Source organism: Leptodactylus fuscus, chromosome 1, assembly GCF_031893055.1.
Source record: "Leptodactylus fuscus isolate aLepFus1 chromosome 1, aLepFus1.hap2, whole genome shotgun sequence".
In the NCBI taxonomy this organism is placed as follows: Eukaryota; Metazoa; Chordata; class Amphibia; order Anura; family Leptodactylidae; genus Leptodactylus; species Leptodactylus fuscus.
This window is the reverse complement of record NC_134265.1, coordinates 13,108,483-13,124,999: the sequence shown is the minus strand read 5'-3', so window position 1 is coordinate 13,124,999 and position 16,517 is coordinate 13,108,483. Positions and strand designations below refer to the sequence as shown.

The window sequence follows — 16,517 nt, the reverse complement described above, 5'->3', positions numbered from 1 at the left end:
AGCCCACTAGATGTATCTAGTTTTGAGTAGAAGGACCAGGTCCCTTAGCCCCCTAGAGATACACAGTTTTGAGTAGATGGACCAGGTCCTTCAGCCCACTAGGATTTAGCCGGCTTTATATAAGGATGCTAAATCCTAGTGGGCTAAAGGACCAGGTCCCTCAGCCCCCTAGATATAGCTAGTTTTGAGAAGAAGGACCAGGTCCCTTAGCCCCATAGAGATACACAGTTTTCAGTAGAAGGACCAGGTCCCTTCTCCCACTAGGATTTAGCCAGATCTATATAAGGATGCTAAATCCTAGTGGGCTAAAGGACCAGGTCCTTCAGCCCACTAGATATAGCTAATTTTGAGTAGAAGGACCAGGTCCCTTAGCCCACTAGAATTTAGCCGGCTCTATATATGGATGCTAAATCCTAGTGGGCTAAAGGACCAGGTCCCTCATCCCCCTAGAGATACACAGTTTTCAGTAGAAGGACCAGGTCCCTCATCCCCCTAGAGATACACAGTTTTGAGTAGAAGGACCAGGTCCCTTAGCCCACTAGATGTATCTAGTTTTGAGTAGAAGGACCAGGTCCCTTAGCCCCCTAGAGATACACAGTTTTGAGTAGATGGACCAGGTCCTTCAGCCCACTAGGATTTAGCCGGCTTTATATAAGGATGCTAAATCCTAGTGGGCTAAAGGACCAGGTCCCTCAGCCCCCTAGAGATACACAGTTTTCAGTAGAAGGACCAGGTCCTTTAGCCCACTAGCATTTTGCCTGTTTTATATAAGAAAGATAAATCCTATTCGGCTAAAGGACATGTAATATATACAGAAATCTAATTTTTTTTATTGTTTTTTTATTTAAATATAAAAATGGTTTATTTTGATTTATTTATATATTTGATAGCGCTGACGTATTCCAATACATTTTTCAGGTTCTTGGTCCATTTTATTGATGCCTTATCTGATCACTTTATATTCCATGGGGCTTTCATCAGCAGTTTGAAGCTGCAGTGACACTCGCAGAAACTGTTTTCATCTTATTGACCCTATGACGTAAGTCACATGACTTGATCGCAGCTCAGTCCCATTCAAATAAATGAGCTGAGCTGTGAAATCATGTGAACGCTGATCCGCTGTGGACTTCTGTCAATCTGTATTTGCCAACTAGAGATAGTTTTCAGACTACATCCTAGTGGGCTAAGGGACCTGGTCCTTCTACTCAAATCTAGCTATCTCTAGTGGGTAAAGGCACCAGGTCCCTCAGCCCACTAGGATTTACCCGGCTCTATTTAAGAATGGTAAATCCTATGGAGGCTGAAGGACCAGGTGCCTTTACCCACTAGAGATAGGTAGTCTTGAGTAGAAGGACCAGGTCCCTCTGCCCTCTTGGATTTAGCCTGCTCTATATAGATAAGATAAATCCTACTACTTCCGTTTGTCTCCTTCTTCTTGCTCCGTATCTGCATCTCCTCTCACAATTTGAGCCTATTGGCAGATTTAGATGTCCAAATATGGTCTGGACAAAATGGCCGATGTATTGGCCGCATTTCAGTGAGTGACCATGGGTCAGATGAGCAGAACTCCTCTAATATACATCACTATGACACAGTAAGTTTAGTTCAGATGAATTGCAGCTCAGCCTCAGCCACTTGAATAGGAGTGAACTGTAACCAGGCCATGTGATTGATGTGATGACCGGTGTCATACCGCTGATATGTGAGGGGGAGGGTGGTAACTTGGTGTCATACCGCTGATATGTGAGTTGGGGCCCGGTGTCATACCACCCATATCGCTGATATGTAAGTTGGGGCCCGGTGTCATATCGCCGATATATATTGGGGGACCCGGTGTCATACTGCCAATATATGTGTGTGTGTGTGTGGGGGGGCCCGGTGTCATACTGCCAAGATGTGAGGGAACCCAGTGTCATACCGCTGCTATAATATTGATGACCTATCCACACCTTGCCTTCTTTCCAGAAAGTGCTAATAGTGGTGTCAAAGAGGCTATTTGCAAATAAAAAAAATTTGCGACTTTTTTTTTGCCATAAGCACAAGGGGTTGATGAATTTCCCAGTGAGTTCAAAGCAAGAAAAAAGCAAGAGTAAAAACACAGACTGACTTGGGTCAAACTGTGGTGACCACATTTATGGGGGTGGAGGGCATCTCCAATATGGCTGGTCTTGTGGGATGTTCATGGTATATTTTAGTTAGAACCTACCAAAAGTGCTCCAAGTAAGGACAACCAATGAACCAGCAACAGGGTCATACAAGCCTAAAGCTCATCAATGGATGTGAGGAGTGAAGGTTCGCTCGCCTGGTCTGACCGCAGATAAAACCCCCTGGAGCACAAGCTGCTGTAACATGTCGGTCGGCTGGGCTGCATTCACACCATGTTGCCTGTTTCAGTTAAACACAACTGTGGCAGTTTTCTGGCATACAAGGCATAAAAATAGCAACCGTGTTAAAAGGCAATTAGCACAAAAAAATATTTTTTTTTAATTTGGTTCTGTGCCGCCCGTGCCACTTTTCCAAGGAGGCCCCATCAGATTTACCATCATTTACACCTGAAATGTGGCGTAAATGATGGGAGAAACGTATGGCGGCTACAAGATGGCGCACATTTCCCCTGAATCGTGCCTTATCTACGAGGAGTGCCTGATCATACTGACCATAATGTCTTCTGTCCATCGTCATCAGAAGTGTATGATGGAACAGTAAAAGATGCCTGGTCATCAAAACCCTCCTTATAAGGATCTTAAAGGGAATGTCTCTCCCACTTTGTTTCCCAATAGAGGCCCCATCTATAGTATAGAGCAGGGGTAGGGAACGTACGGCTCTCCAGCTGGTGCAAAACTACAACTCCCAGCATGCACACTTGCTCTGCTGTTCTTGGAACTCCCATGGAGGTGAATGGAGCATGCTGGGAGTTGTAGTTTCACAGCAGCTGGAAGGTTCCTTATCCCTGGTATAGAGAATAAATACCTGATCAGTGGGGTCTGAACACTGAGACCCCCACTTATCCCAAGATCAGGAGATTATTGTCCCCTCATGACTGGTATTGGCCGGCGCCCCCATTCTCTTCAGTGGGTGCACCGGAGATAGCCAAAGTCCAGCATTCAGTGATATCTGACGCCGTCCACCACCAGATACAACTACATTCAGCCTGACTTTGATCAGGATCAATGTAAAGCAGGTTGAAAAGAACCCCCTGAACTCTCAGGACTGGTGGGGGACGCAGCCGTCAGACCCACACCGATCAGATATTTGTCACCTATCCTGTGGACAGATAAATACTTTTCATGGCATAATCCTATTTACAGGGTTTTATTTTAAGCTTAGTACCTATTACAGCAGCCAATCCCCACAGCTCTGACTTTAATCTATCCTGACCACAAGGACCCCCACCATCATCAAAACAGGGGTCCTACATTTGTACTACTGCGCCATTCATCTCTACGGGACTGCTGAAAAGAAGTAGAGATCAGAATTATCTCTGGCATCTCAGAGACGAACGAATCAGCAGCGCACATTGTGGATCATATAGGGCAGAAACAGGACATGTGATCAGTGGGGTCCCAATAGACCGATCCCCAGTGATCTACTTCTTATTCCTAGAGGGAATAGCTTGTTGCCTCTGGTGCTGGAAGCCGACATCTGTATTCCTGGTATAGCGGTGGTGCTGGAGTACTACAGCCCTGCCCCCAATGACTGGGAACACAGCTGCAGTATTCACCACTGCCTATATACAGTGTACAGAGCTGTAATATTAACCACCACCTATATTCAGTGTACAGAGCTGTAGTATTAACCACTGCCTATTTAGGCTGGTCTTACACGACCGTAATGATTCTACGGTCCGCCACTAGTAGACACTAGTTGCTGATCAGCAACATACACTCCGCAGATGTCCTGCTGCACTCGCCCATACAGTTCTATGGGCGAGTCCGTGCAGTGCCGCAATTCACGGGCATTACGGACATGCTCTATAAATTGCAGACCACGGTTTCAGCCCTGCCACACCACGGATAAAATATCCGGTGGTGTAAGAGGCCACATTGAGTATAATGTGTCCGCAATTGAAAACCCTTGACCATTTGCGGACTTACATTACAGCCGTGTAAGACCAGCCATACAGTGAACAGAACTGTAGTATTAACCACCGCCTATATACAGCGATCAGAGCTGTAGTATTCTACCCCGCCTATATACAGTCTACAGAGCCTTCTAGGTTCTAGCACTGGAGACTGGCTGGAAGTGCTGAGTGCTGGGCCCCACTGATCAAATATTGGTGACTAAGGGGGGGGGGGGGGCATCAAAATGAAAACAGGACAATGAATATATTTAGTTAAAAATCAATTTTAATTTCATATTTAGTATCAAAAAGGTATTCATTAAAATACAAAGAAAACATTATATATGTAAAAAATATAGAAAACCCTGTGCAGGGGGCATAAAATAAAGATCACATATAAAAACTCATAATGTATAGCATAATTTAAGGTAAAAAAAATTAAAAACCTACAAAAGAAAGACCAAGGAGATGGGGAAGACCCAAACAAGGAATGGAAATAGGAAGGGGAGAGGCGGGGGAAGGGAATTCTAGACCACATCACGTTGAAAGATTATATAGTATATACTTACAGTGTTGGCCAAAAGTATTGGCACCCCTGCAATTCTGTCAGATAATACTCACTTTCTTCCAGAAAATGATTGCAATCACAAATTCTTTGGTATTATCTTCATTTAATTTGTCTTCAATGGAAAACCACAAAAAGAATTGTCAAAAAGCCAAATTGGATATAATTCCACACCAAACATAAAAAAGGGGGTGGACAAAAGTATTGGCACTGTTTGAAAAATCATGTGATGCTTCTCTAATTTGTGTAATTAACAGCACCTGTTACTTACCTGAGGCACCTAACAGGTGGTGGCAATAACTAAATCACACTTGCAGCCAGTTGAAATGGATTAAAGTTCACTCAACCTCTGTCCTGTGTCCTTGTGTGACCACATTGAGCATGGAGAAAAGAAAGAAGACCAAAGAACTGTCTGAGGACTTGAGAAGCAAAACTGTGAGGAAGCATGAGCAATCTCAAGGCTACAAGTCCATCTCCAAAGACCTGAATGTTCCTGTGTCTACCGTGTGCAGTGTCATCAAGAAGTGTAAAGCCCATGGCCTTGTGGCTAACCTCCCGAGATGTGGACGCAAAAGAAACATTGACCAGAGATTTCACCGCAAGATTGTGTGGATGGCGGATAAAGAACCTCGACTAACATCCAAACAAGTCCAAGCTGCCCTGCAGTGCGAGGGTACAACAGTGTCACCCCGTACTATCCGTCAGCGTCTGAATGAGAAGGGACTGTATGGTAGGAGACCCAGGAAGACCCCACTTCTTACCCAGAGACATAAAAAAAGCCAGGCTGGAGTTTGCCAAAACTTACCTGAGAAAGCCAAAAACGTTTTGAAAGAATGTTCTCTGGTCAGATGAGACAAAAGTAGGAAAAAGCATCAACATAGAGATTACAGGAAAAAAGAGGCCTTCAAAGAAAAGAAGACGCCCCCTACAGTCAGACATGGCGGAGGTCCCTGATGGTTTGGGGTTGCTTTGCTGCCTCTGGCACTGGACTGCTTAACCGTGTGCATGGCATTATGAAGTCTGAAGACTACCAACACATTGTGCAGCATAATGTAGGGCCCAGTGTGAGAAAGCGGGGTCTCCCTCAGAGGTCAGGGGTCTTCCAGCAGGACAAGGACCCAAAACACACTTCAGGTCAGCACTAGAGAATGGTGGTGAGAGAAAGCCCTGGAGACTTGTAAAGTGGCAGCAATGAGTCCAGCCCTGAATCCCATAGAACACCTGTGGGGGAGGGGGAGAGATCTCTTGGTGGCAGTTTGGAGAAGGCCCCCTTCACATCTCAGGGGGGACCTGGAGCAGTTTGCCAAAGAAGAATGGTCTAAGATTCCAGCAGAGCCTTGTAAGAAACTCATTGCTGGTTAGCGGAAGCGGTTGTGCGCAGTTATTGTGTCTAAAGGTTGTGCTACCAAGTATTAGGCTGAGGGCGCCAATACTTTTGTCCGGCCCATTATTGGAGTTTTGTGTAAAATGATCAATGATGTGACTTTTTTTTCCATTTTCTTTTGTGTTTTTTCATTGCAAGCAAAATAACTGAAGAGATTAATACCAAAGAGTTTGTGCTTGAAATCATTATCTGGAAGAACACGAGTATTATCTGACAGAACTGCAGGGGGCCAATACTTTTGGCCAACACTGTAATAATAATGGACATCTCATGGGGCCGTGGTAACAGCTAGTGTCAGATCCTGAGGGGCCACGCCTACACTGCACTGGGATTGGTTGTTACTAGCAATAGGTGGATTCACACCTGCGATATTTCCTTTAGGGGAAATGTGGAGAGAAAAATCCTACAAGCAGCACTTTTCTCTCCGCATGATTCGTGTGGAAAATACACAGACCCCATTATAGCCTATGGGGTCCGTGTGGTTTCATTGCTTATCGCTTTTTAATGCGTTCAATATTACGTTCAGAGGGCATCCCCAAGCGGACTCCCTGAATGGAATACCGAACACAGATGTGAACCAGGCCCTAGCAAATGCATCATGGTACGTGTAGGCTGACTCGCACTACCTCAACCTCCGTCTCTCTAGCTATCCCGCCCACTACTAGACCTTCCCAACTAACTTAGCCCGCCGCCCCGCCCCATCATACTTGCCTCTCTCTTACTTCCAGACTTCCTCCAGCGAGACAGCTCCTCCCTCTTTTCTGACTCTGCCGAAGCACGAAATAGTTCCGCCGCTGCTCTTTGCTCTGCAGTCGGCAATCCAACTCTACAACGCAGGCATCAGAGGCTATTGCTCCCACACCTGCATAGTAGAGGTGGATTGACAGCAAAGAGGGAGGAGACATCCCACAGGAGGAAGTCTAAAAGGAGAGAGGCAAGTATGATGGGGTGGAGGGAAAAGGGGTGGGGGGGAGTAGTACTAACGTTCTGTTTCCGGAAACGGAACGTCACCAGTAACCAGAAAATGTCCCTGGAGCGGTCACATGATCGCCACAGGGATATGGGTAAATATGTACTATATGTGTGTCACCTGTATTCTATGTGTCCCCCTGTATTCTGTGTCCCCCTGTATTCTATGTGTCTCCCCCGTATTATATGTGTCCCCCCTGTATTCTATGTGTCTCCCCCGTATTATATGTGTGTCACCTGTATTCTATGTGTCTCCTCCGTATTATATGTGTCCCCCCTGTATTCTATGTGTCTCCCCCGTATTATATGTGTCACCTGTATTCTATGTGTCTCCCCCGTATTATATGTGTGTCACCTGTATTCTATGTGTCTCCCCCGTATTATATGTGTCCCCCCTGTATTCTATGTGTCCCCCCGTATTATATGTGTCACCTGTATTCTATGTGTCCCCCCGTATTATATGTGTCCCCCCTGTATTCTATGTGTCTCCCCCGTATTATATGTGTCCCCCCGTATTATATGTGTCCCCCCTGTATTCTATGTGTCTCCCCCGTATTATATGTGTCCCCCCTGTATTCTATGTGTCCCCCCGTATTATATGTGTGTCACCTGTATTCTATGTTTCGGTACAATTCCAGGGAAAACAAATTTACATGGTTTTATTTACATTTTAATCCCTTAACAAAAATCCAAAACTGTGCCAAAATTTTTTCTTCTTTAAGTCGCCATATTATGACACCCATAACTTTTTTCTAATTCTGTGTATGGGGGTGCATAGGGCAGGTGTACCCCCGGGGGGCCTTGAACCCAGGGAGTCTGATCCCTAATGTAATGCATTACAAAATATTGGCACTTCTACTGCAGGCTGCATACATGTAGAGGCAGAGTAAGGGCCATTATATAACATGTTGGTCGCTGTGGGGCCATTATATAACATGTGGGCACTGAAAGGGGGGGGGCACTGAGGGGACCATCAAATAACTGTTACTGAAGGCTCCAAACAAAGCCGTATTTTATAAACCTTTACAAGTGTTGCCTATTTGGAGGTGCCCGGTTGAGACATTTGATCACTAGGGGGCACTTCGCTTGGTCTAGAGCACTGGCACCTAATGATCTTGTAGCGGGGTCTTCACACCATTGAGATCTCACATAAACCTAGAAACAAAAAAAAAAAACCTAGATAAACATTGTTTTGAGGTTAAATTTTAGTCAAATGTATAAAAAAAAACAGAGGACATTCTGGAATTTGATGTGACAGCAGAGACACAAGCCTCATGTAAAACAATGATAACCTCCCCATATGTTAAGTGTTCCCTTCATGAGACTGACCCATTTGTCACCCATCCTGCACCTCTCCCTCTCTCACCGCACACAGCCTGAACCCCGTTTCCCTTTCTCACACAGAGCTATACTCTCAATGTACCCCTTTTATCACGCAAGCACAACCCCAATTCTCCATCTTGGGCAGCCTGCACCCCCATCTCCTCTTTATTTCTCAAGCATTCTGTACATCCCCCTCTATTTTTCACACAAAGTGCTCCCCACGCCCTCTTTTGCTCATACACAGCCTTAACCACTTTATCATGCTCACACAGAGCCTGAACTGAACCCCACTATCATGCTCATACACAGCCGGAACCCCACTATCATGCTCATACACAGCCTGAACCCCACTATCATGCTCATACACAGCCTGAACCCCACTATCATGCTCATACACAGCCTGAACCCCACTATCATGCTCATACACAGCCTGAACCCCACTATCATGCTCATACACAGCCTGAACCCCACTATCATGCCCACACACAGCTTGAACCCCCCTATCATGCTCATACACAGCCTGAACCCGCTCACATACACAGCCTGAACCCGCTCACATACACAGCCTGAACCCCACTATCATGCTCACATACACAGCCTGAACCCCTCTATCATGCTCACATACACAGCCTGAACCCCACTATCATGCTCACACACAGCCTGAACCCCACTATCATGCTCACACACAGCCTGAACCCCACTATCATGCTCACACACAGCCTGAACCCCACTATCATGCTCACACACAGCCTGAACCCCACTATCATGCTCATACACAGCCTGAACCCCACTATCATGCTCATACACAGCCTGAACCCCACTATCATGCTCATACACAGCCTGAACCCCACTATCATGCTCACATACACAGCCTGAACCCCACTATCATGCTCACATACACAGCCTGAACCCCTCTATCATGCTCACATACACAGCCTGAACCCCACTATCATGCTCACATACAGCCTGAACCCCACTATCATGCTCACATACACAGCCTGAACCCCACTATCATGCTCACATACACAACCTGAACCCCACTATCATGATCACATACACAGCCTGAACCCCACTATCATGCTCACATACAGCCTGAACCCCACTATCATGCTCACACACAGCCTGAACCCCTCTATCATGCTCACATACACAGCCTGAACCCCACTATCATGCTCACATACACAGCCTGAACCCCACTATCATGCTCACATACACAGTCTGAACCCCACTATCATGCTCACATACACAGCCTGAACCCCACTATCATGCTCAGACACAGCCTGAACACCACTATCATGCTCACACACAGCCTGAACCCCTCTATCATGCTCACATACACAGCCTGAACCCCACTATCATGCTCACATACACAGCCTGAACCCCACTATCATGCTCACATACAGCCTGAACCCCACTATCATGCTCACACACAGCCTGAACCCCACTATCATGCTCACATACACAACCTGAACCCCTCTATCATACTCACACACAGCCTGAACCCCACTATCATGCTCACATACACAGCCTGAACCCCACTATCATGCTCACATACACAGCCTGAACCCCACTATCATGCTCACATACAGCCTGAACCCCACTATCATGCTCACACACAGCCTGAACCCCACTATCATGCTCACATACACAACCTGAATCCCACTATCATGCTCACACACAGCCTGAACCCCACTATCATGCTCACATACACAATCTGAACCCCTCTATCATACTCACACACAGTCTGAACCCCACTATCATGATCACATACACAGCCTGAACCCCACTATCATGCTCACATACACAGCCTGAACCCCACTATCATGCTCACATACACAGCCTGAACCCCACTATCATGCTCACATACACAGCCTGAACCCCTCTATCATGCTCACACACAGCCTGAACCCCACTATCATGCTCACATACAGCCTGAACCCCACTATCATGCTCACATACACAGCCTGAACCCCACTATCATGCTCACACACAGCCTGAACCCCTCTATCATGCTCACATACACAGCCTGAACCCCTCTATCATGCTCACATACACAGCCTGAACCCCTCTATCATGCTCACATACACAGCCTGAACCCCACTATCATGCTCACATACACAGCCTGAACCCCACTATCATGCTCACATACAGCCTGAACCCCACTATCATGCTCACACACAGCCTGAACCCCACTATCATGCTCACACACAGCCTGAACCCCACTATCATGCTCACATACACAACCTGAACCCCTCTATCATACTCACACACAGCCTGAACCCCACTATCATGATCACATACAGCCTGAACCCCACTATCATGCTCACATACACAGCCTGAACCCCACTATCATGCTCACACACAGCCTGAACCCCACTATCATGCTCACACACAGCCTGAACCCCACTATCATGCTCACATACACAACCTGAACCCCTCTATCATACTCACACACAGCCTGAACCCCACTATCATGCTCACATACACAGCCTGAACCCCACTATCATGCTCACATACAGCCTGAACCCCACTATCATGCTCACACACAGCCTGAACCCCACTATCATGCTCACATACACAGCCTGAACCCCTCTATCATGCTCACACACAGCCTGAACCCCACTATCATGCTCACATACAGCCTGAACCCCACTATCATGCTCACATACACAGCCTGAACCCCACTATCATGCTCACACACAGCCTGAACCCCTCTATCATGCTCACATACACAGCCTGAACCCCTCTATCATGCTCACATACACAGCCTGAACCCCACTATCATGCTCACATACACAGCCTGAACCCCACTATCATGCTCACATACAGCCTGAACCCCACTATCATGCTCACACACAGCCTGAACCCCACTATCATGCTCACACACAGCCTGAACCCCACTATCATGCTCACATACACAACCTGAACCCCTCTATCATACTCACACACAGCCTGAACCCCACTATCATGATCACATACACAGCCTGAACCCCACTATCATGCTCACACACAGCCTGAACCCCACTATCATGCTCACACACAGCCTGAACCCCACTATCATGCTCACATACACAGCCTGAACCCCACTATCATGCTCACACACAGCCTGAACCCCACTATCATGCTCACATACAGCCTGAACCCCACTATCATGCTCACACACAGCCTGAACCCCACTATCATGCTCACACACAGCCTGAACCCCACTATCATACTCACACACAGCCTGAACCCCACTATCATGCTCACATACACAGCCTGAACCCCACTATCATGCTCACACACAGCCTGAACCCCACTATCATGATCACATACAGCCTGAACCCCACTATCATGCTCACATACACAGCCTGAACCCCACTATCATGCTCACACACAGCCTGAACCCCACTATCATGATCACATACAGCCTGAACCCCACTATCATGCTCACACACAGCCTGAACCCCACTATCATGATCACATACAGCCTGAACCCCACTATCATGCTCACATACACAGCCTGAACCCCACTATCATGCTCACACACAGCCTGAACCCCACTATCATACTCACACACAGCCAGCTTACACATGATATGTCTTTCTCTCCATCTTACCTTCCAGCCTCCATTCACTGCAGCCTTCTCTTCCTGTGTAACTCGGCACTGTGTTGAATAGCTCCGCCCACACCAGAGGCTGGTCACATGGTCACGACGTCACCGGAAGTCCTTTAGCCCACTAGGATTTAGCAGCTACCGAGGAGGTAGGTGGTCGCTCACAGACCTGGAGCTTTTATTAACCCCTTTCAGACCAGACAATTCTAGGACGTCATCCCAGTTACATTAGAATTAGAGAAACTCTCCGGACAATGTCAGTATTTTCTTGGATATTTCGTGTATTCCGGCCATTCTCGTTGTCTCAGGACTCGGCTGCTTTAACCCCTTCCTGCTCGGTGCCGTACTATTACGTTGCGCTGGCCGTGTAGTTAATGCTCAGCGCTGTAATAGTACATGGCTGTAATGTGGCAGCACAGGAGCCGTATTATACAGCCGATACCTGGGACTGGTCACCGGAGAGGAAAGATACTCCGACTCCAGAGGATTAATCCCTCACATACCGGGATCGCTATTCATCATGGCGTCCGGGGAGTCTGGAGACAAGATCGCCCCTCCCCCACCCCTCAGATCCCCCTCGATAAGATCACAGGGTCCGAGGGGTCGCTATGGCAGTCAGGAGTCCGAGCGTCAGCAAGCACAGTGACCCTAAGTGCGATATGCGGGGTCACCTACAGTCTGACAAGTTTACTAGAATTTACACCAGAAACTGAAAGAAATCAAATCAGAAACTACAACAAATGATATGTAATGTAGATTATATTCTGTGCTCCACCGACTACCGAATATACCCCAAATGTATCCCCATCAGTGTCCTGGTCTCCTTCTTCTCACCCCTCAGCAGACACCGCTCCATATACATGTCCTGTACCAGCCTAGGTTTGTCTCCCCGGTGTAGGGCGCTCGTTCTACATTACAGGTTAGTGGAGGAGAAGAGTCTGATACTGAGGAGGAATGTGCCATGTATCTTCACATACTAGAGCCTGAAGCGGGAGCCCCCCTTATACTCCCTACTAATCCTATTTATTCCATGGAATCTTGTGAGGTTTTTAAAGTGTCTCATCTTCTCTCCATTCAGGTTCCTACAATATAGAATCCTCTCAGGATCTTCTATATAAGAGAATATTCCTGATTGATCCATCAAGGATGGAAAGAGACAGGAACAAGATGGCGGAAAGTCTATTAAATCTCACCCTAGAGATCATCTACCAGCTTACTGGTGAGGTGAGAGATTCTGATGATGTCATCATGACATCATTCTTATCTATAGTAATAACAGATGATAGGACTGGAGAGGTGATGGACTCTGGACATGTATGGAGTGAGATTTATTAATGTGTCTCCCCATAACCAGGATTACACAGTAGTGAAGAAGACCTCTAGTGGGCGCTGTCAGGCTCATGTGTATGAAGGATATGGAAGAACCCTGAGCCCAATCCCGGGGTCTCCACCTCACTCCCTGATACAGGAGGAGATCAATGGACAGAAGATCCTAGAACTCACCCACAAGATGCTGGAGCTGCTGACTGGAGAGGTGACACTGCTGGGAATGCTGGGACATTATACAGTAACTGGAGGGGTCGGGGTGATGACTGTATCATTGTGTTGTCAGGTTCCTATAAGGTGTCAGGATGTCGCTGTCTATTTCTCCATGGAGGAGTGGGAGTATTTAGAAGGACACAAGGATCTGTACAAGGAGGTGATGATGGAGGACCACCAGTCCCTCACATCAGCAGGTAATAGACATGACTATATACACATGGACTTCCATTATTTGTATGTACAGAATGAATTCAGTCCCTGTCTGTGTTTCCTACAGGTAGATCCAGTAAGAGGACAACACCGGAGAGATGTCCCAGTCCTCTTCTTCCACAGGATGATCAGGTAGATGGAGATATTCCCTATGATGTGTAGACGGGCTGTGAAGTCCTTGTGTCTCTTTCCCTTTTCGCTGACTTACAATATTTATTTCACAGCTTCAGGGTAAAGATCTGAACAATGTTTTGGCTGCAGCAATAAATGAAGATCCCTATGTGAGTGGTGATGAGGAGTGTGAGGAGGACATTCCTCCAGGGAACTGCCCAGGTGAGGAGTCACCACAGAACAGTCTCAGATTCTCCTCATTCTCCGACTACTATAGTTCTGTGTAGATTTCTGTGTCCTGTTACATTTTTCGGCTGTATACTCCATTCAGCTATATACAGGTCATATATGATAAATAATATGACCCCATAATGAAATATGTCAATGCAAATGAGGACAATTTCTTCATCACCTGTTGTATGATTTGTGTAATATTCTGAGCTTCATCTCAGTCTACCAGGAAATGTTATTATTTTTCAAAGTTTGATTTTTTAAAAAGTTCTAACAAGCAAAACAAAAACTATATAAATTTGTCATCACTTAAATTATGACGACTCACAGAATTTAGGTAGCTTGGCATTTGGAAGATTATAAAGAAAGGAAAGCGTAAAGGTCTCGTCCTCCTATATATCTGGTATCCACTCCTAGAATCCGCTAAAGATAGAAACCATCATCCAACCTTACACTTACCCCAAAGCCAAGGCTTCCTCATACATAACCATACTGCTTCCCCCCCTGTAGTAAAGTACGTCTAAGTGTCAGGGAGTGTGTGAGACGGACACCACCTAATAGCACTGACTCACAGGATCCTTTATGATCCTACACTGAGCATTTTATTAGATAAGAGTAGTGACCGGCACACCGCAACATGGACCGATGAAGATGCTGGCCTAACCACACAAGTGGGAAACTGTAGGAGAACAGCCTGGTGGCCAAACATTATGATCTACTAGTCCGTGCTCTGAGGTCATCTGTTTTGCCACCAGTCTTGGTTAATTATTGGATATTTCTAGAAGCCTTAAAATATGTGTGGACATTTATTAATATAATATTATTTGTAATGTTTTATTATCTAAAGATGGTAAAATCAGTTTTCTTCTTGTCAGATGACTGTACCAGGAGCTCAGAGGGACATCTGATATCTACAGATTATACAGCAGAGGATCATGGTATCACAAAAAATCCACATGAAAAACATGTTATTACCTCAGATATACCCTCAGACCTTCAGAGGATTCATCTATCATCTGATCCTGTTAGACCGGTCCTGACTTCTGATTCATCATTCATAGATAAATCAAGTCTTGCTATACATCAAAGGATTCACACTAGTTCAAACCCATTTTCATGTTCAGAATGTGGCAAATGTTTTACTCGGAAATCAAGTCTTGTTGATCATCAAAAAAGTCACACAGGAGAGATGCCATATTCATGTTCAGAATGTGGCAAATGTTTTATTCGGAAATCAAGTCTTGTTGATCATCAAAAAAGTCACACAGGAGAGATGCCATATTCATGTTCAGAATGTGGGAAAGGTTGGACATGTAAGTCAAATCTTGTTAACCATCAAAGAACTCACACAGGAGAGAAGCCATTTTCATGTTCAGAATGTGGGAAATGTTTTACTCAGAAATCAAGTCTTGTTAAACATCAAAGAACTCACACAGGAGAGAAGCTATATTCATGTTCAGAATGTGGGCAATGTTGTACATCTAAATCACATTTTGTCACTCATCAAAGAATTCACACAGGAGAGAAGCCATTTTCATGTTCAGAATGTGGGAAATGTTTTTCTCAGAAATCAAGTGTTGTTAAACATCAAAAAACTCACACAGGAGAGAAGCCATATTCATGTTCAGAATGTGGGAAATGTTTTACTCTGAAATCAGGTCTTGTTGATCATCAAAAAACTCACACAGGAGAGAAGCCATATTCATGTTCAGAATGTGGGAAATGTTTTACTCGGAAATCAGGTCTTGTTGAACATCAAAAAACTCACACAGGAGAGAAGCCATATTCATGTTCAGAATGTGGGAAATATTTTACTCGGAAATCAAGTCTTCTTGACCATCAAAAGATTCACGCAAGCTAGAAGCCATATTCCTGCCCAGAATTTAGGAAATACTCTACCTTTATATGAAATCTTAATGTTCATCAGATAATTCACACAGAAGAGAAGACATTTACATGTCTAGAACTTGGGAAGTTTAAATATAGACGTTTAAATTATTTTAATCAAAACTCATCAAAGATCTTAGACAGTAAAAACTTTTTCATGTCTGGATTGTACAAATTTGTACCTACACTCACATCTTACATAGGTTGTCCAAGAATTCTTTTTAATATCCAGCAGCAAAATCTGAGATAATTTGCAAATTGAATATTGTGGAAGATATTGAGTAACATACCTGTTGTGAGAAAGTGACAGGCAGAGTGCTGGAGTCCAGACATATCAGCCCCAGGTTTCTGACCTATGTGTGGTCCAGGGAGGATCTGGAGTAGGCCTCAGCCTAGGTGTAAATCCTGGGCTCATTACTGGGCCAGAAAAAGGCTGCAGCTCTTGCAGTGCAGTTCCATGAAGTGAAAGGTGTGTGGGTCTGTCCTGTAACACTGATTCCGGTGAGACAATATTGCGCCTGTTTTATTCTTGTGGCTGGTAGTAAGACATACATATAGTTAGGTTATCTGTTTTGTTTAGTTAGTCGCTCAGACGAACAGGTTTTTATTTTGTTTTGGCCTGAAGGAAAGGCTGTATTTT

General features: G+C 45.5%; 1 protein-coding gene and 1 pseudogene across 1 annotated transcript in view; one reads left to right on the top strand and one right to left on the bottom strand.

The window, feature by feature from the left end:
• LOC142191103 (uncharacterized) overlaps positions 1-16,517 on the bottom strand; it is a 602,426-nt pseudogene that overhangs the window by 303,424 nt on the left and 282,485 nt on the right.
• The window catches only part of LOC142188968 (uncharacterized), a 72,602-nt gene continuing 71,205 nt past the window's right edge, over positions 15,121-16,517 (top strand). Inside the window, 2 exon segments of the mRNA XM_075262083.1 lie at positions 15,121-15,842; positions 15,918-16,020. Of these exon segments, the coding sequence (XP_075118184.1) occupies positions 15,180-15,842; positions 15,918-16,020 (766 nt within the window). The 5' untranslated portion in view covers positions 15,121-15,179.